At 40.6% G+C, this 21256-nt stretch overlaps 1 protein-coding gene across 1 annotated transcript; it reads left to right on the forward strand.

Moving 5' to 3' along the window:
* Positions 1-290: 290 nt before the first annotated feature.
* KRTAP7-1 (keratin associated protein 7-1) lies at positions 291-554 on the forward strand. Its single transcript, XM_019967069.2, has one exon. It carries the CDS (start codon positions 291-293, stop codon positions 552-554), a length of 264 nt encoding a protein of 87 aa, XP_019822628.1.
* The last annotated feature ends 20702 nt before the right edge of the window (positions 555-21256 follow it).

Consider the following 21256-nt stretch of genomic DNA (forward strand, 5'->3'; position numbering starts at 1 on the left):
AAAGAATTCATTTGCATGTCAAGGAAGGCTCTGACTTTGAAGATACAACACATTCCCTTGCAAATAGAAAAGCCAACAAAAATGTGGGCAAAGAGTCTGTGGGTTGCTTTATATGCATTTTATTAGCAATAATAGAATTATCTATGCAAATTTATGGCAAGATGTCTAGGCAAGCATGTCATGCCCACCAGCTTGAGGTATAAAAGGTCCCGTGCAGGACGAGAACTTCATTCCTTCTTGGGTAACTTGCTCCTCACATTCTATCCAAATCCTTCCCAACTCCTGCCACGATGACTCGTTTCTTCTGCTGCGGAAGCTACTTCCCAGGCTATCCTTCCTATGGAACCAATTTCCACAGGACCTTCAGAGCCACCCCCCTGAACTGCGTTGTGCCCCTTGGCTCTCCCCTGAATTATGGTTATGGATGCAATGGCTACAGCTCCCTGGGCTACTGTTTTGGTGGTAGCAACTTTAGCAACCTGGGCTGTGGCTATGGGGGCAGCTGTTATAGGCCATGGGGCTCCGGCTCTGGCTTTGGCTACAGCACCTACTGACGGACCATGACTCCAGATGACTACGGGACTCGCCCTCAATTCTCTGTGTGCAGAACAGCCTGAAAAACAATGACTGTCTTCCTGCCTCCAGCAACGCTTGAGAGAGATACATCTTCCATGTTTTTGCAGTCTTCTTGCTGAGATCCTGATCTTTGACATTGCTGAACAAGTCACCCAGGCATCAAATGCTGAGCTGATACTCATCTACAGCCAGAGCAAGATTTTGTATTTCTCTAACATACTTGAATTTTACTAATGAAGCAGACAGTCTGTCTCCTATGGTAGCTCTGCCCGTGTATCATGAAATTCTGCATCAATATCAATGCATTACTATTAAATGTGTGAGTAGGAAGGGGTTTTGCTGTTCATCACAATAAATCCAATTCATTCAGCACAAACATTTTTGTTCTGGTTGTTTATTTTATTGTATCTTTTGTTTGTTCATTTTGCTCTCATCAACCAGTTTCAACCTGTGAGGGTGGACTTCAATCACATTTAGGGTGATGCCTAACAATTTTGTCCCTTTATGTTGAGATTCTCAATTTTTAAAAAAATTCTTTAGAAAGTCCTGAATTTAACCAGAATACAGATGACCCTTGAACAGTGTGGGAGGTTAATCCATGTATAATTTATGTTCAGCCCTTTGTGTCTGCGATTTCTCTGCATCCATGGATTCAAACAACGGTGGAGTGTGTAGCATTATAGTGCTTACTACTAAAAAATTCTGCATATAAGTGGACTTTTGAAGTTCAAACCCACTTTATTCAAGGGTCAGTTGTATAGTCTGTACACTGCGATTGTTAGTGTTTCTTTATGCTGATTATAAATAGGAAATTTTCTTAGCTGTTCAATGTTAAAAGAAAGTTCTTTCCTCCTTTCATTATTGACACAATTCCATTTAGCTTCTTCCTCTTTTCCTGCTGTTTATAGAACTCATTATAGAGAGATTTAAACCCCATACACTGTTGGAAAAATTTCCTTAAGTGGAATGAGTTATGAAACTCTTTTTAAGACTTTCTAAGATTTGGTTAATAAAGATAAGCCAGAAACTAAATCACATAATACTTTTTTCCCTTTTTGATTGATGGGTTTTATTTTTCCCACCTTATTCACTTCTGATTATATATGTAGGCATATTAAAAATGAAGTATTTGTTCTTTGGAATGATCAATTCAGTTCAGTTCATGATAGTTGCCATCAAAAGCACTTGAAATGATATGTGATCTGCACTTAGAAAATGCTTCCTGAGAAAACTCTGCTCTGTTTGAATTAAAGCTCATTCATTTATGCATAAAGTATTTATTGAACCCCTACCTGTCTCAGAAAAGATGCTCAATAATTGTGCATTGACTTGTTAAATTTCTGCTTTATGGGTGCAAAATATTGTATAGTCTGATACAAGGTTCATTTATGTATGTATGAAGTTACTGGGCTCTGGTCACTCTGTTTAAAACTGGGTGGCTGTACAAACCTGCCACAACCTCTGGGCTGAGACACTCATTCAGTAGACACTCACCAAGAAGCTACAACCCCACACACTGTCCTAAAATGTGGGGACAGAGATAAATAAAACATAATTCTGACTTTCAAGAGTTAAATATATTTTTGTTGTTGTTCAATTGCTAAGATGTGTCTGACTCTTTGCGATCCCATGCACTGCAGTGCCAGGCTCTTCTGTCCAACCTCCTGGAGGTTGTCCAAATTCATGTCCATTGAGTCTGTGATGCTATCCAACCAGCTCATCCTCTACCACTTCCTTTTCCTTTGGCCTTCAATCTTTCCCATCATCAGGGTCTTTCCCAATGAGTCAGTTCTTCACATCAGGTGGCCAAAGTATTGGAGTCTCAGCTTCAGCATCAGTCCTTCCAATGAATATTCAGGGCTGATTTCCTTTAGAATTGACTGGTTGGTCTCCTTGCAGTCCAGGGGACTCTAAAGAGTCTTCTCTAGCATCACAATTCAAAAGCATCAGTTCTTCAGCACTTCAGCCTTCTTTATGGTCCAACTCTCATATCCGTCCATGACTACTGGAAAAACCATAGCTTTGACTGTGCAGACCTTTAATAGTCTCTTATTTTATGATAATTAATGTGTTATATTAATAAATGATTATCCAAAGACTCATTTCCTTCCAAGGACCCAAAATAAGAGATAGCCTATAACAAGATATATATCCCTTGATTTTGGTTTATCCAACTTTCCTCATGATTAGATTCATACTTAGCATGTTTTGATACAAATGCCATAGAAGTAATGCTGAATCCTTTTCAGTGCATTGAATAAGGAGACACTTTATGTTGGTTCATGCAAATTTGGTTGTTTGGTTACTTTGATCACTTGATGAAAGTAGTTTCCTATATGTTTCTTCACTGCAAATTTGCTATTTTTCTCTTTGTAATTAATAATTTTTATTGAAGCCTTGACACTATGCAAATATTATATTCCTTATCAAGTTTTCATCCACTGTCTTAGGATTCATTCACAGTTTTTAAATAATTTTATACATCCTTCTACATTTATTGTTTGGCAATCTATTGTAAGAAAGAACTTTCTCTTCTCCCCATTTATTTTTATGTGCTTATTTATTGTTATCAAAAGCTATATCAGTGTGGGCTTGAGGATTCTTATTTTACTCAATGTGTTACCATCCATTAATATTATTTTTTCATTAATAATATTATTAACTTTCAAGCTTTAATTGCCCCAGATTTGGAGAGTGGGAACATCATCATTCTGGCTTCTTTGTCCTTTAGAAATGGTTCCCATTGCTGTCTGATCAATGCTTTACTTTCTGACTCAATGAGATATTCCAGGTTCATCTTGAACTCTTCTGCTTCAATCATGGGAGCACTGGATCCCTTTGGTAAAGACTGGTATTTAGAAAATATGATATAGGTGTTAAGTGTACTCACTGCTATGGTATCATTGCTACATATGCTAATTTCTATCCTCTCATATTAAACCAGTTAATCCTAAAGGAAATCAACTCTGGTCATTCATCAGAAGCTGAAGCTCCAATACTTTGGCCACCTGATGTGAAGAGCCAACTCATTGGAAAAGACCCTGATGCTGGGAAAGATGGAGGGCAGGAGGAGAAGGGGAAGAAAAAAGATGAGATGGTTGGATGGCCTCACTGACTCAATGGGCATGAGTTTGAGCAAACTCTGGGAGATGGTGAAGGACAGGGAAGCCTGGCGTGCTGCAGTCCATGGGGTCTCGGAGAGTTAGACACAACCTAATGGCTGAACAATGCACAATAACATACGTTACAACAGTCATTGCTATGGTTGTTAATCATTCTTTCAGATTTAATAATGACACACTGACAAGCTTCACAGGAGTTCTGGGTTTGGGGGAAAGTCATTGACAGGCAGAATTCACGTTAGGGTGAGAGAACGGTGGCTGACCTTCAGGCTGGATGAGGTCTCCAAATGTCAGGGTGTAAAGGTCTAAAGTTTTGCTCTAAAGTTGAAATGACAAGTTGCCCTGGTACTCTCTTGTTCTTCAATGAGAGTTTCATTTAACTACTTTATCTTTGTTTCAGTCCCACAGTTGCTTTTTTTTTTTTTTTTTTTATATATTCTAAGTCCCAATTCTTCCTGTGAATTTGAAGGGAAGGTCTGCTTAGTTTCACTTGTAGACTCCTCCTATCATAGTCTCTGCCATGACTTTCTCCTTGTTTTTCCTTCGTTTCTTTTCCGTCATCCAGACATTTAGTTATCTCTCCTCCATTGATATTGTCCCCACAATTCTCCTTGTCATTGTTGGCTTCCAACATTTGCTTTAATTTAATGGATTCTGGGAAAGGGGAGGGGAAGAAATCTGGTTCATCTGCCAACCTAAAAAGCATAAAATCCTTAAAGAGGACAGGAAGGGATTAAGAACAACAATAACTACCTGTCTTCTTTTCTCCCACAGTAATTATGTAATAGATACAACAATAGATAATTTCACTATTTATTTGCATAAAAATTTTTTGAGATGGATTTCCTTATTATGTTACTAAAGAGGAAACAAATGTTGAAAATTTAGTGATTTGTTTGAGGCTGCATCATTCATTTGTAAAGAAAAATGCCAATCTATAGCAATGGGGACCTGACTCTAAATCCATCCCTCCACTATAAAACAGGTCATGTAGCATTTTAAAAATTATGAACTCTTTCCCAGAAATATCCCTGCCTAATGCACTCCTTATGCCATTAATAACTATATCTAATATAGTTACTATATTAGATATATATTGGATTTACATTTTACAGAATATCTGTAGAATTTTGTTTAATTCTGACAATTATCTTGGGAGATGGGTATCATGAAAATATTGATGGAAATTGAGTAATTTTCCCAAGTGGGAAAATATTTATCAACTGGGAGAGTTAAGCTCTGAGCCAAGGTATCAAACTGAGGTCTTCTGACTCCTTTCATGAACATTATTCTACCACTGATAACAAAGGCAAAACATTCATTATGTGTTTAGTGATTTGACCCTAATTGAGGTTATCAAGATCCTCCAGTATTTTTCTAAGCTTGTCAAATCAGTTTAATAAATATTATGCTTCATTCTTTGTCTTGATTCCAAGTTCTTGGATTTTTCCCATCTCAGTATCTCTAAGAAATGGTGGCAGACCTTCACTCCCCATTTCTGCATCCATTCACACCCTCATCATTTCTTGCCTAGATTAAAACACCAGATGCCTGTCTAGTGTGCCAGGTAGAGTCTAGCCCATCTTCTACACTACAGATGAAATCATCACTCAAAATGAAAATCTAATAACATGACTTTCTTAACAGACTCTGGCTATTTTGTGGTTACTTACAGATTTCAGGATAAAGATCACTTAGTGGCACACAAGAACATCAGTTTCTCTAGTCCCATTTCCTACTTCATTATAACATGCTTCCCTCTCTCCTGCAATGGGACGTATTATAGTTCTTTGCTGTTTCTGCCCTAGTCTTCATCTAGCAAACTCCTACAGAGCCTTCAAAAGGACTTCCTCTACCCCAGGGGTCCTCCCTTGTTTCAGCTGAAAAGCCTCACCTCTGTTACAGTGCTCACATGGCTCTGCTCACCATCTGAGACCACCTGGAGCACACTGTAATCAGCAAAGTTGGGCTTATTAACTCATTGTGACAATGGAGATCATGCAACATGAGAAACTGTAGGATGTCTCAATAAGAGGTGTAGGAGGGGCTTGTTCTAGGATTTGCCCTTGAGGGATTCTATATTGGAGATGATTAAAGGAGGCGGTGGCTTCCCAGGTCGCCCAGTGGCAAAGAATTTGCCTGGCAATGCAGGAGACACAGAAGATGTGGGTTGGATCCTTGGGTCGGGAAGATCTCTTGGAGGAGGAAATGGCAACCCACTCAAGTATTCTTGCCTGGGAAATGTCATGGACAGAGGAGCCTGGTGGGCTACAGTCCATGAGGACACAAAGAGTCAAAACGCAACTGAGCATGCATGCGTACACACAAAAGAGGCAGGCGTATCTTTTGGATTGGGTACCATCTGCAACAAAATTTCACAAAGTTAGTGGTTTAAAAACAACACACATTTACTCTTACAATTTTGGAGGTCAGAAGTTCCAAAATCAAGGTGCTGGTAGGACTGTATTCATTGTGGAGGCTTTAGAGAACAACCTATTTCCTTGCTTTTCCAGATTTAATAGGCTGCCCCAGTTCCTTTGTATCTTCAAAGGCAATAGCATAGCATTTTCAAATCTCATGCCCTGATTCTGACTCTGACCCTCCTACTTTGCTCTTTCATTTTAGGGATCCTGTTGATTATTGGGACGACCCAGATAATCCAGAATAATCTCCCTACCTCTAGGCTGGTGGATTAGCAACCTCAATGCCCTCTTGTCATCTAATGTAACATATTCATAGGTTCTGGAAATTGGGATAGTGGCATCATTGAGTGAGTGAGTGAGTGAAGTTGCTCAGTCGTGTCTGACTCTTTGCGACCCCATGGGCAGTAGCCTGCACCAGGCTCCTCCGTCCATGGGATTTTCTAGGCAAGAGTACTGGAATGGGTTGCCATTTCCTTCTCCAGGGAATCTTCCCAACTCAGGGATCTAACCCAGGTCTCTCACATTGTAGACAGACGCTTTACCATCTGAGCCACCAGGGAACCCCATAAGTCTATCTTCCACGAGAAACAGACCTAATTCTATGGTTGGATATTTTAACAAGACTTTTATCGAAGAAATGGAAAAATGCTGAAGCTGTCATTGGTAAATAGGGCAGCAGTCACTGTAAATGATGTTTAGTCACTTTTTTTGGTTTGGATAGTGTTCTTGTTTTCATCTGTTTTTGGGTGTGAGTACAGAGTGGTTTTGTTTTTGTCTCTCTCCATCTCTCACTGCCTGATCCTGTCTTATTTGATGCTCTTTCTGAGGACTGTGTGTGGGGAGCAGGGAATGCTCTGGTTTCCTGTTTGTGTTTTCAGGGCTGCTGTTTATCTTTCTCACCATCATTAGTTGACAGGTTGGCTTCCCTCATTGTAGCATGTATGTTGTAAGGTTTTTGAGAGAAAGCCCCATGCTTTACTCAATGCTGTATCACCAGTGCTGTATCACAGACACTTGATAAATATTTGTTGAACTAATATAATTATTTAAAGCCTTAGAGAAAAAGCCCACTCCCTTTCCATTTAGAATATGGTCAGCAGACAACAGACATGGAAATCCTCTGGAAGCGTCTTCAATACGCACAGTCGTGGGCCTTCCTTGTCAGAATCATACTCTGCACACAGACAAGATCTGCAGGTGATTTGTGTGCATGTAAAATTTAAGTATTGGGTGGGGGGACTTCCCTGATGGTTCAGTGATTAAGAATCCACCTGCAATGCAGGGGATGTGAGTTCCATCCCTGGTTGGGGAACTAAGATCCCCCATGCCAAGGGGCGACTAAGCCTGAGAGCTGCCAATATTGAGCCTGTGTTCTGCAACAAAAGATGCTGCATGATGCAGTAAAGAGCCTCGTGCCACAAGCAAGACCCAATGCAGCCAGAATAAACAAGCAAACATATAAATACAAACATAAATAAATGAAAAATCGATATAAAAAGATTTGAGTCAAAAGATTGGTCAAGTCCGGTTAATTCTTTATCCCAAAAGAAGGAGAGGAGACATTTCTCATTGTTGATTTTTTTAAGTGTTGATGAGACAGTATTAACATTTTCAGCAACAAGGAAAAGTTAAAAAATTATTTTCCCATACTTTTGTTCTATTTTTTATTGTTATTTACAGAAAAACTAGTTCCCTTTTCTTTTTTTTAATTTTTATTGAAGATAGAGAAATAGCTCTTAAAATTATAGCAGGAGAGCTTTCTACTAGATAAATGGAAATATTTCTTGTTTCTATGGCCTGCCGGGCAGAGACTGCTCAGCATGTTCTATGACTCCAGAGTATGTTGAGTATGGTTGTCTCTAAAAATACCCTGTTATTCCTCAGACACCAATTCCTTTTCAATGACTTGCCTCTGAGGCTCCTGGCATTATCATTGACAATGATAATCAAGTTAGAGTGCACGTAAAATCCTGTTCTGTTTTCTTCACTTTCAATCATCCTCCTTTACACATATACCTCACTATTTCCATTCTGAAGCTTTTTTGTCCTACGCACTTGGTTGCCAGGACATTCAAGGCTTTCTTAATGAACAACCTTAAATGTTAAGAGAAATCTTTGGGACCAAAGCCTCATTTTTTAAATTTAAATTTATTTTTATGTTCGTTTTTGGTTAGCAGAGACTTTGAAGAAATGATGATCTTGATAGATGGAACTCATCATCCTTTGTAGTTTGGCTGTAATAGGAAACACTGTTTTCAAATCATCAGATGAGCATGACCTCAGATATTCCAAAGGGTAACCAACAAGTAAATACGTTGAAATGTGTCCCTTCCACTCATTAGCAAGTCTGCCTTAGCACTGAGGTAGCACGGCAGACCATAATTTCTCATCCTTGATCCTTTTCACTAACTCAGCTTGCCGGTTGCTGCTGTGGCTGAATTTTATATACATTTCCAGTTTCTGACTCTAACTCTCCCTTTATGTCACAAGAAGTAGACCTCAGCTCCTCCATTTTGCATCAACGGGAACAGAAGGTAGATGCTCAAAAAGGACCTTCAGATCCCACTAGAGACTAAAATCTTGCAGCAAAAAAGGTAATGTCTTTGGGAATTTCTTTTTCATGTTGATTCTGAAACACATGTGAGATGTTTTTGGCCAGAGTCAGTGAGCCTTTTATGCATCTAGGCATTATTGTGGTATCACATTATTTCTTAAGAAAACCACACGGGTTCTACATCAAATAGGAAATTTCATTAATTAGTTGCTTGCTCTACCATTAACCTAGTAGCCTCACAAATGTGGCTTAGCCCCAAGAGTGCTTCAATAGCAAGGTAGTGAAATTGTGTCTCAAGTTGGTCCCAGGACCTTGTCAGCAAGTTCTGATCCATGTCAGGTGACCACTCTTGGAGTATGCTGCCTGGCAGTCACATTTGACTGCATGTGACCTTGACTTCAGACCAGCGTTTTTGACCTTGGCTCTGTTGACATTTGGGGCTGGATAGTTTTTTGTCGTTGAGGGGAGAGGAGTGTTCTGTGCACTGTAGGATGTTTGGCAGCATCCCTGGCCTCTCTCATTAGATGGAAAGCAACAACCTACCAGTTATGACAAGTGAAATTGTCTCTAGATAGTTGCCAAATGTCCCCCGGGAAGCAAAGTTGTCCATGATAATAAGTTATATAAACTCTGCTTATTAATCCTGGCTAAGAAGGTGTCAGGTTTCCTGGGTAGCTCAGCTGGTAAAGAATCTGCCTGCAATGCAGGAGATCCTGGTTTGATTCCTAGGTTGGGAAGTTCCCCTGGAGAAGGGATAGGCTACCCACTCCAGTATTCTTAGGTTTCCCTGATGGCTCAGACAGTAAGGAATCTACCTGAAATTCAGGAGACTTGGGTTCAGTACCTGGAGGAAGGCATGGGAACCCACTCCAATATTCTTGCCTGGAGAGTACCCATGGACAGAGGAGCCTCGCGGGATACAATCTGTAGGGTAGCAAAGAGTCAGACACGACTCAGCAACTAAGCATATGGCAGAACACAAGAAGGTTTCTCCTTTTCTTCTTTCACCATTTTAAGCTCATCCCATTTTAAATTGTGTGTTTTCTTAACAAGGACACCTTTACAGATGGCTTAACAGTGAACAGTACAGGTTTCTCAAGGAGTGGCCAAAGCACTTTCTTCTTATTTTTTCACAGCACCACTTGGCTTATGTGGTCTTAGTTCTCTGATCAAGGATGAAAACTTGGCCACAGCGATGAAAGCACTGAGTCCTAACCACTGGACAGTGAGGGTTCCCCAAAGCACTTTATGGGATGATTTGGGCTACTTATTCAAAATGCAGACTCCTCAGACCTAGCCCAGACCCAGGGAATCAGAATCTACAGGAAGAGAGCTCAGTAGTATGCATATTGAATAAGTATTCAAGGAGATTTTTGCAGTTTAAACTTTGAAACTACTGCAGTGAAACATCTTGTAGAAATTTCAACATTTCTCTTCTGATATTCTGTTGTTACATTCTGTGCTTTAAATTGATGGCAGCTGGGAGCTCCTGAGTGTGTCTTAGCAGGGGTGTGTAACACAGTGAGCAAAATTATTCTGTACAGTCGCATGCTTAATTGACCAAATCCAATGGGAGATGGTTGGATTGTAATCTTAGCTTCTCAGTGATTTTGATGTTAGGATCATACAGTGGCTAAGATGGTGAGTCTCAGGGAATCAACTTACCTCTTATTACAGTAGAATGACTTGGGGCTCAGCAAGTAATCTGCCTAAATTCTTTCAGCAAGTGAGTGACCAATTTAGATTTAGAATACAGTAAGTCTTCTACATGCAAGCGAGTTTCTTTCTAGGAGTGCATTTATGAGTCTAATTTGCTCATACATACAACAGAGTTAGCCTAGTACACAACTAACACAATTGGCTATTTAGTGTTGCTGTTGTTGTTTAGTCGCTCAATCGTGTCCAATTCTTTGTGACCCCATGGACTGTAGCCCCCCAGGCTCCTCAGTCCATGGAATTTCCCAGGAGAGAATACTGGAGTGGGTTGCCATTTCTTCCTCCCAGGGATACTGCCCACCCAGGGATCTCCTGCATTGGCAAGTGGGTTCTTTACTGCTGCACCACGTGGGAAGGCCATTCAAGGGTTCTGCTTAATACTGTACTGTAATAGGTTTATGATACTTTTCACACAATACTTTCCTACAGTAAAGTACCTTGAAAGAAGGTACAGTAATACAGTGGAATGGCTGGCGTTTCTTAGCAGTACCAACTACATCACTGCTGCTTTTACACTTGCTTCTGGACATCCTGGGCTTGAAATAAAGATACTGTACTACTGTACCCTGTAAAGTTCACAAAGCACAACCACTTGTAGGGGATGCACAAAATGACGATGTACACCAGACACGTGAACTAACTTATGTGATTGGACATGGGAACACACGCTTTGAAAGTTTACAACTTGAAGATTGGTATGTAAAGAACTTACTATATTTGTTCATTCACTCATTAGCTCAAGTAATACTGATTAAAAACTTACATTATGGCCAGTATGGCACCCCACTCCAGTACTCTTGCCTGGAAAATCCTATGGATGGAGGAGCCTGGAAGGCTGCAGTCCATGGGGTCGCTGAGGGTCGGACATGACTGAATGACTTCACTTTCACTTTTAACTTTCATGCATCGGAAAAACAAATGGCAACCCATTCCAGTGTTCTTGCCTGCAGAATCCCAGGGATGGGGGAGCCTGGTGGGCTGCCGTCTATGGGGTCGCACAGAGTCGGACACGACTGAAGTGACTCAGCAGCAGCAGGCAATGAGGAATCAAGCCTGATGGAAGACATCATATTTGCTCTTCTAGAAGCAAGCACATTGGTGGGACAGGTGCCAATCACACAAAGACAGTTAAAGGACTACAGATAGGAGGGAGACAGTGGCCCTTATGATACGATAAGTGGACTTTGTCTCTTCAGGGACCACAGAAAGGCCTCCCAAGGGAAGTGACTGAACTAGTATCTGAAGGTTAATGGGAGTTGAGGACAAGAGAACAATTTCATGTAGAACAACCAACAAGTGACCAGACATTACACATTTGAAGATCTAAGATAGTCAGTGATGTCTAAGCAGAGAGAGTTGGGGAGTTTTAGGTCAGTTTAAACATAAAAAAATCTAAAAATCAAAGGGATGATGTTGAAATAGTTTTTAACATGTGTGTGCTTGTATATGTGTGTGTGTGTGTGTGTGCGTGTGTGTGGATCATAACCAGATCTACATTTTTTAAACAGTTAGGTGGTGAGAAGCAGTTTGTAAGGAGGGAAACTATTGACTCAGTGAGTTTTGCAGTCACTGTAGCAGTGTCAGTTCAGTTCAGTTCAGTGGTTCAGTCGTGTCCAACTCTTTGCGACTCCATGGACTGCAGCACACCAGGCCTCCCTGTCCATCACCAACTCCTGGAGCTTACTCAAACTCATGTCCATTGAGTCGGTGATGCCATCCAACCACCTCATCCTCTTTCATCCCCTTCTCCTCCTGCCTTCAGTTTTTCCCAGAATCAGGGTAGCAGTGTAGGTATGTAAATTGGTACCTTGGATTAGGTAGTACGGCAGGATGAACAAGGAGCTCCCAAAGTTGTCCACTCTGAATCCCTACAACCTATGAATATGATACCTTCCATGGAAAAAGGGGCACAGCAGAAGTGATGATGAAGTTAAAGATCTTGACGGGGGGAGATTATCTTGGATTCTCCAGGTGGCCCAACGTAGTCACAAGGGTCCTCATAAGAGGGGAAGGCAGAAGGATCAGAGTGAGTAGCAGCAGATGGGATGACAGAAGCAAGAAATTGGAGTGATGAAAGGAAGTGGGCACCGGCCAAGAAGGAGGGCCACTTCTGGAAGCTGAAGAAGGCCAGAAAACAGATTCTCCTCTCTAGAGTCTTTACAAGGAACTAGCCAAGTCAACACCTTAATTTCAGACTTCTCACTGCTGGAATTGCATGACAATACATTTATGTCTTTTTTTAGTCACCAAGTTTGTGGTAATCTATAGCATTAGGAACAGAGAAGGCAATGGCACCCCACTCCAGTACTCTTGCCTGGAAAATCCCATGGACAGAGGAGCCTGGTAGGCTGCAGTCCATGAGGTCGCCAAGAGTCGGACATGACTGAGCGACTTCTTTCACTTTTCACTTTCATGCATTGGAGAAGAAAATGGCAACCTACTCCAGTGTTTTTGCCTGGAGAATCCCAGGGATGGGGGAGCCTGGTGGGCTGCCATCTATGGGGTCGCACAGAGTCGGACACGACTGAAGCGATTTAGCAGCAGCAGTAGCAGGAACGGAGAAGGCAATGGCACCCCACTCCAGTACTCTTGCCTGGAAAATCCCATGGGCAGAGGAGCCTGGTAGGCTGCAGTCCATGGGTCTCGAAGAGTTGGACACGACTGAACGACTTCACTTTCACTTTTCACTTTCATGTATTGGAGAAGGAAATGGCAACCCACTCCAGTGTTCTTGCCTGGAGAATCCCAGGGATGGGGAAGCCTGGTGGGCTGCCGTCTATGGGGTCGCACAGAGTCGGACACGACTGAAGCGACTTAGCAGCAGCAGCATAGCATTAGGAAACAGTCAGAAAAACAGTAGAGCAGTGAAGCAGAGATTGATAGAAATTAGCGCATTCCAGAGAGCATTAGAAGGTAAAGTGACAGCACTCCATGACAGATTGCATTTGCAAAGTTTGGAGGGTGTCAAGGGTGACTCCTAGGTGTCCATTCTTATTATTCAGATGGCATCATCTCATGGGTGTAAATCTTAATTTCATATCTTTGATATGAAGATGCGATTTCTGAATGTGAGGCCCTAGACAACAATAATTAAATTTTGTATGCCAGTTAGTAAATTACCTGAAAGGAAGTCATATTTTGAGACTCACAGTATCTGATTACCAAAAAGTAGTAACCCAAAGGCGTTAGGAGGATTTTAAACCAAGAGCCTGGAGGATTTTAAATCAAGAGTCTAAGAGAGCCTCCACTTACCATTCTGGAAGCTTGAAGATTTTCTTTATTTTTTTCTTGTAGCAATGATTAGACGTAGTATCTACTATCTATTTTATCATCTCTAATTGTCCCAGATATCTTACAGAGCTTTGCAATTAGAGGACATCAGCACAGAATTACAGGTGTGCCGGGGTGTTGCTGCTCTTTAGTCTCCAGCTGACCTGGGCAGGATCTGGGGTGTCAGAGCTCATGGGGTAGCCATCTCTTCGAATGAGTCTTGTCAGATTATCCCACCATATCCTAGAGATGTGTAATGTACTTTGTGTGCTATTATGAGAAAAAAGAGATCAAATTGCCAACATTGGTTGAATCATACAGAAAGTAAGGGAATTCCTGAAAAACATCTACTGCTTCATTGACTGCACTAAAGTCTTTGACAGTGTGGATCACAATAAATGGTGGAAAATTCTTCAAGAGATGGGACTATCAGGCCATCTTACCTATCTCCTGAGAAACCTGTATGTAGGTCAAGAAATAACTGTCAGAACTTTACATGGAACAATGTAGTGGTTCAAAATTGGGTAAGGGGAATGACTAGGCTGTATATTGTCACCCTGCTTATTTAACTTATATGCAGAGTACATCGTGTGAAATGCTAGGCTTGATGACTCACAATCTGGACTCAAGATTGCTGGGAGAAATATCAACAACCTCAGATATGCAGCTGACACCACCCTTATGGCAGAAAGTTAAGAGGAACTAAAGAGCTTCTTGATGAAAGTGAAAGAGAACACTGAAAAAGCTGGCTTAAAACTCAATATTCAGAAAACAAAGATCATAGCATTCAGTCCCATCATTTCATGGCAAATAGAAAGGGAAAAAGTGGAAGCAGTGACAGCCTTTATTTTCCTGGGCTCCAAAATCATTATGGATGGTGACTACAACCATGAAAGTAAAAGACACTTGTTACTTGGAAAAAAAGCTATGACAAACCTAGACAGCATATTAAAAAACAGATATATCATTTTGTTGACAAAATTCTGTATAGACAAAGCTATGGTTTTCATGTGGTCATGTATGGATGTGAGAGTTGGACTATAAAGAAAGCTGAGTGCCAAAGAACTGATGCTTTTGAACTGTGGTGTTAGAGAAGACTCTCGAGAGTCCCTTGGACAGGAAGGAGATCAAACAAGTCAATCTTAAGGGAAATCAACTCTGAATATTCATTGGAAGGACTGATGCTGAAGCTCCAATACTTTGATCACCTGATGCAAAGAGCTGATTCATTGGAAAAGACCCTGATGCTGGGAAGGACTGAGGGCAGGAGGAGAAGGGGACGACAGAGGATGAGATGGTTAGGTAGCATCACTGACTAAATCAAGATTAATTTTATCAAACTCCAGGAGATAGAGAAGGACAGAGGAGCCTGGGGTGAGGCAGTCCATGGGGTCACAAAGAGTCAGACATGACTTAGCAACTGAACAATAGCAACAACAATGAAGAAAATTTGACAAGCACTGCCCTTTGTTATTTCTTCTCCCAGTGTCTTCCATGGATGTCCTGCAATTGAATGCCTAGTAGGGATATGATCCTGTTGATGGCTGTTAACTCACTTGTTATCATAAATCTCTCTAGCAGTTCTGTTTTAAAAAACCTAAGCAAAGAGGGGTATTTATTGGTTCACATAACTGAAAAGTCCAGGGAATATACTAGCTTCAGGCATGGTTGGCTCCAAGGCACAAACACTGTCATCAGGACTCAAGTCTCTCCATTATTTGGCTCCTCTTTCCTCTGTACTGACCTCATTCTCTGACAGGCTCTTTTGATATGATGGGTCCTGTTGGTTTGAGTTTTTCATCCTACAGAGCTAAGCAACCTCAGCAAAAAGATTCTGAGTCTGGATTAAGGATATAGCCTTCTCCTGGGCTGAAATTTCTTGGTCAGGTAAACAGGAAAAGGAAAGTTCCTGTACCTGGCGATCCTTTAAGATCAGAAAATTGTATCCAGAGTAAATGCTATGAATTAACTCTGGAGTACTCAGGCTTAAAACTTATTTACAGAGCTTAGATATTAGAGTGCCATTCTTCCAGATTATGGCCTGGCTATTTATATGGCTGGCCCTGAAGAAGAAACCTTACTTACTTGACTATATACGCGACTCAGCCTTTCTTTCCCTTTGACATGTCACTGCAAATGGACTGGCTGTCCTTCAGAAGACTACAGCTAACCCCAGCCTATCTTACATTTAGTTATACCATGGAATTTTGAATAGAAGCAACCTGAACCTCACCCCACTCAGACTTTGTGTTCTCTGGTGGTGGTGTTAGTTTAGTCGCTAAGTCTTGTCTGATTCTTTATGACCTCATGAACTATAATCCACCAGGCTCCTCTGCCCATGGAATTCTCCAGGAAAGAATATTGGAGCAGGTTGCCATTTCCTTCTCCAGGGGATCTTCCCGATCCAGGGACTGAACTTATGTCTCCTGCATTGCAGGGGGATTCTTTACCATTGAGCCATGAAGGAAGCCCTAACAATTCTTAAATTCACTCCCTTACTAACACTGCCACCTAGTTAGTGAGATGACTTTTGTGTATTTCTTCTGATTATCTATCCAATGACTATTCCTCCCCCTCCTTCTAGGTTGGCAGAGCCTGCTTTACACAATGTAAACAGAAAATTCCCGATGTGCATTTTTTAAGCTTCCCTTTTAGTTCAGCCCTGGGATATTAGTTAATTCCAATATGGAAATTCGAATTTTCCTGTGGGAAATCTATGGGAAGACAAATGTGAAGTGAATTCCTTCTTATTGCACAATGAAAAGGAGCTTTGAGGACAGTCCTTTTTTAACTTCTCTGTTTCTGGATGGTGTGTATGAATCTGAAGCATTGACCTTCTACAATGATCTTGAAACCATGAGAAGGCAGAGAATCACACACAGCTCTGAACTCTGATGTTGTCAAGCCCTGGAATCATCTGCAAATTGCTTATGTTCTTGTTTCTTATTATTTGCAAAAAAAAAAAAAAAAAAGCTTTTTATTTAAGTAACTTTCAACTGGTTGTTGTTACTTGTACCCAAAAGCATTCTTAATGGATACAGTTTTAAACCTGCTCTTCATTGGTGGCACAGTGGTAAGGACTCTGTCTGCCAATGCAGGAGATGTGGGTTTGAACCGTAGTTGGGGAAGATCCCCTGGGGAAGAAAATGGTGATTCACTCCAGTATTCTTGCCTGGAGAATCCTATGGACAGAGGAACCTGGTGGGCTAAAGGTGGGCTACAGTCCATGGGGTCACAAAAGAGTGAGACATGACTAAACAACTGAGCAGGAGCACTTCGTACCTCCAGAATTGTTTCTCAATTCTAATTAATCCTCTACACTGTCAGAGTAGTGATCTCTCTAAAATTCAGAACAGATTAGTATATCAGTGGCTCCCTTTGCTTTCATAGAACGCACAGTCCCATATGTCCCCTGACCGTCTCACCAGCTCCATACTCCATTAATTCTTCTGTTATAAGCAATTTTATAACCATTGAATTTTCTATGCCTCCTGGAAGACACTGTACTATTTAACGCCTTTGAGATTTTACTTCAAACACTTCTTTCTGGAATATCCTCTAAATCTACCTCTTTCTAGCTGATACCATTTTCAAGTCCTAGCTCAAATATCTATCCCTATCATAATGAAGCTTTCCAAGAACATTACCCTCTACATCATGTAGGATAGTCTGTTCTCTGTTTCATGCCCTGAAGTCTACAAGAGGGAAATCTGGACTTCCAGTGTACAACACGTAACATTGCATTTTCATTTATTTGTCACTTTCTACTTAATTTTCCATTTCTAATTCTAAATGCATGTTTTTAGATTTCTGACACTTAACAACACACTTGGAACACAGGAGATGCTCAATAAATATTTGTAAGAATAAATGAAAGGATGAATGAAATATAATTTTTATTTTAGAGAGTAACCACTGATGTATATTCTAAAACTCACTTAAAACATTTCCTTGTAATTTCTCTCTCATTTGTAATGAATTATAGTGTTTTGAAGCTGGAAAGTTTATACTTGAAACTGATAAGAAAAGAACTGTTTTCTTGTGCACACTAGAATTGACTCTTTATGACCTGTACAGAATTCATTTCTTGCTCCTTTGCAGAAAATCAAAGAGCAAGGTTTTCTCCTATTTTTGTTCATGTCAGACCTTATTTGAAATGAAAGAAATATGAAAGAACAAATCAAATTATTTATTAAATAACAACTTAACATTGGTATTAAAAGAGAAAGGGTCATGGGCTTTATCCAAACCCATATATATCTAGTAAAGATGTTGTTGTTGTTCAGTCATGTCTGACTCTTTGCAACCCCATGGACTGAAGCAAGCCAGGCTTCCCTGTCATTAACAATGATTAGTCCAATATTATGTCATTTCATATGTGAGAATATAATATTTTCCTATTTTCCAAACCCTCAAGTCACAAGACCATTTTTTTTAAGAAACTCACAAAAGTAAGACATTTTAGCTCCAGTTGTTTTAGCCTGCTGCTGCTTTTCACCTGGGGTTCCTACAATCACACTTCCCTTCATGTTGGGAGGCATTAGTGAGCCACAGACCTTTCTGGGATCTGGCTAGGGAGAAGTTGAAGTTGGATATCAGTTCAGTTCAGTCGCTCAGTTGTGTCCTACTCTTTGCAGCCGATGAAGTGCAGCACACCAGGCTTCCCTGTCCATCACCAATTCCTGGACCTTGCTCAAACTCATGTCCACTGAGTCACTGATGCCATCCAACCATCTCATCCTCTGTCATCCCCTTCTTCTCCTGACATCAATCCCACCCAGCATCAGGGTATTTTCCAATGAGCTGGTTCTTTCACATCAGGTGGCCAAAGTACTGGCGCTTCAGCATCAGTCCTTCCAATGAATATTCAGGACTGATTTTCTTTAGGATTGATTTGTTTGATCTCCTTGCTGTCCAAGGGACTCTCAAGAGTCTTCTCCAACACCGCAGTACAAAAGCATCAATTCTTCAATGCTCAGCTTTCTTTGAGGTCCAGCTCTCACATCCATAATGACTACTGGAAAAACCATAGCCTTGACTAGATGGACCTTTGTTGGCAAAGTAATGTCTCTGCTTTTTAATATGCTATCTAGGTTTGTCATGGCTTTTTGCCCAAGAAGCAAGCTTCTTTTAATTTCATGGCTGCAGTCACCATCTCCAGTGATCTGGGAGCCCAGAAAAATAAAGTCTGCCACTGTTTCCATTGCTTCCCCATCTATTTGTCATGAAACAATGGGACTGGATGCCATGATCTTAGTTTTTTGAATACTGAATTTTAAGCCAGCTTTTTCACTCTCCTCTTTCACTTTTAATGAGAGGCTCTTTAGTTCTTCTTTGCTTTCTGCCATAAGGATGGTGTCATCTGCATATCTGAGGTTATTGATATTTCTTCTGGCAATCTTGATTCCAGCTTGTGGTTCATCCAGTCTGGCATCCAGTGGAGTTTGGATATGGGGGATAGATTTTGTGTCTAATTAGATTGCTGCTTTTAGCCATCCTTGTATGATGATGGCTTCCAGGAATTCTCTCCCATCTGCTCTTCCAATTCACCCAGAATTTGTGACATGAATGTGCAGCAGGAGAAGTCATATCTCAGTGTGAATTTGCCCTATGGCATCCAGAGTAGAATGAGTAGTGGAGGAAAAAATTTGAAATGGTAGAGCCAGAAGCTAGTCTATGGAAAGAATATTGTAGAATTGTGTCAGGCAGTTCTGTAGTAAAAAGTGTTTTCCAGAATTTTGTAATTTTTGTATCTTTTATTAGTATTTAATTTTATGTGATTTAGCATTTTAACAAATATTTATTTTTATATTTTTATGTGGTACTGTTTTACATAAAGAGGGTTCTCAACATTGTAGACATTTTTTCCAGGCTCTTTAAAACCTGGATCCTAGGTACCATTTCACACCAGTCAGAATGGCTGCGATCCAAAAGTCTACAAATAGTAAATGCTGGAGAGGGTGTGGAGAAAAGGGAACCCTCTTACACTGTTGGTGGGAATGCAAACTAGTACACCCACTATGGATAACAGTGTGGAGATTCCTTAAAAAATTGGAAATAGAACTGCCTTATGATCCAGCAATCCCACTGCTGGGCATACACACTGAGGAAACCAGAAGGGAAAGAGACATGTGTACCCCAGTGTTCATCGCAGCACTGTTTATAATAGCCAAGACATGGAAGCAACCTAGATGTCCATCAGCAGATGAATGGATAAGAAAGCTGTGGTACATATACACAATGGAGTATTACTCAGCCATTAAAAAGAATACATTTGAATCAGTTCTAATGAGGTGGACGAAACTGGAGCCTATTATACAGAGTGAAGTAAGCCAGAAGGAAAAACACCAATACAGTATACTAACACATATATATGGAATTTAGAAAGATGGTAACAATAACCCTGTGTACGAGACAGCAAAAGAGACACTGATGTATAGAACAGTCTTAGGGACTCTGCGGGAGAGGGAGGGGGTGGGAAGATTTGGGAGAATGGCATTGAAACATGTAAAATATCATGTATGAAACAAGATGCCAGTCCAGGTTCGATGCATGATACTGGACGCTTGGGGCTGGTGCATTGGGACGACCCAGAGGGAGGGTATGGGGAGGGAGGAGGGAGGAGGGTTCAGGATGGGGAACACATGTATACCTGTGGTGGATTCATTTTGATATTTGGCAAAACTAATACAATTATGTAAAGTTTAAAAATAAAATAAAATTAAAAAACAAACAAACAAAAAAAAATGAAAAAAAAAAAACCTGGATCCTTCTTAGATACACCTATGTTAGAATAAAGCTTTCATAGGTTTAATGCAAGATTAAACTAACTGTAGATTTTGTTTTTAAATAACTTGATAAATCATGTTGTTGTTCAGCCACTAAGTCTTTTTTGACTCTTTTCGACCCCATTGAATTCAGCATGCCAGGCTTCTCTGTCCTCCAAAATCTTCTGAAGTTTGTTAAAATTCATGTCCATTGAGTTGGTGATGCTATAAAACCATCTCATCCTCTGGACCCCCCTTCTCCTTTTGCCTTCAATTTTGCCCAGCATTAGGTTTTTTCTAGTGAACCACTTTTTTTTAAAATTTATTTTTTTAATATAAATGTATTTATTTTAATTGGAGGCTAATTACTTTACAATATTGTATTGGTTTTGCCATACATCAACATGAATCCACCATGGATGTACACGTGTTCCCTCTTTGAATCAGGCAGACAGAGGATGGAGCTTCAGCTTCAGCATCAGCTTTCCTTTAGGATTGACTGGTTTGATCTCCTTGCAGTCCAAAGAACTCTCAAGAATCTTCTCCAGCAAGACAATTTGAAAGCATCAATTCTTTGGCACTCAGCCTTCCTTATGGTCCAAATTTCACACCCAAACATATCTACTAGAAAAACCATTGCTTTGCCTATGTGCACCTTTGTCAGCAAAGCGATGTCTCTGCTTTTTAATATGCTATCTAGGTTTGTCATAGCTTTCCTTCCAAGGAGCAAGCATCTTTTACTTTCATGGGTATTGTGTCCAGCAGGGCAGGCTAGCATCTTGTCAGACTGGGTCGGCAGGTGGGAGAGGAACTCATTTAAACAGAGCA

Source organism: Bos indicus, chromosome 1 (assembly GCF_029378745.1).
Source record: "Bos indicus isolate NIAB-ARS_2022 breed Sahiwal x Tharparkar chromosome 1, NIAB-ARS_B.indTharparkar_mat_pri_1.0, whole genome shotgun sequence".
Taxonomy (NCBI): domain Eukaryota; kingdom Metazoa; phylum Chordata; class Mammalia; order Artiodactyla; family Bovidae; genus Bos; species Bos indicus.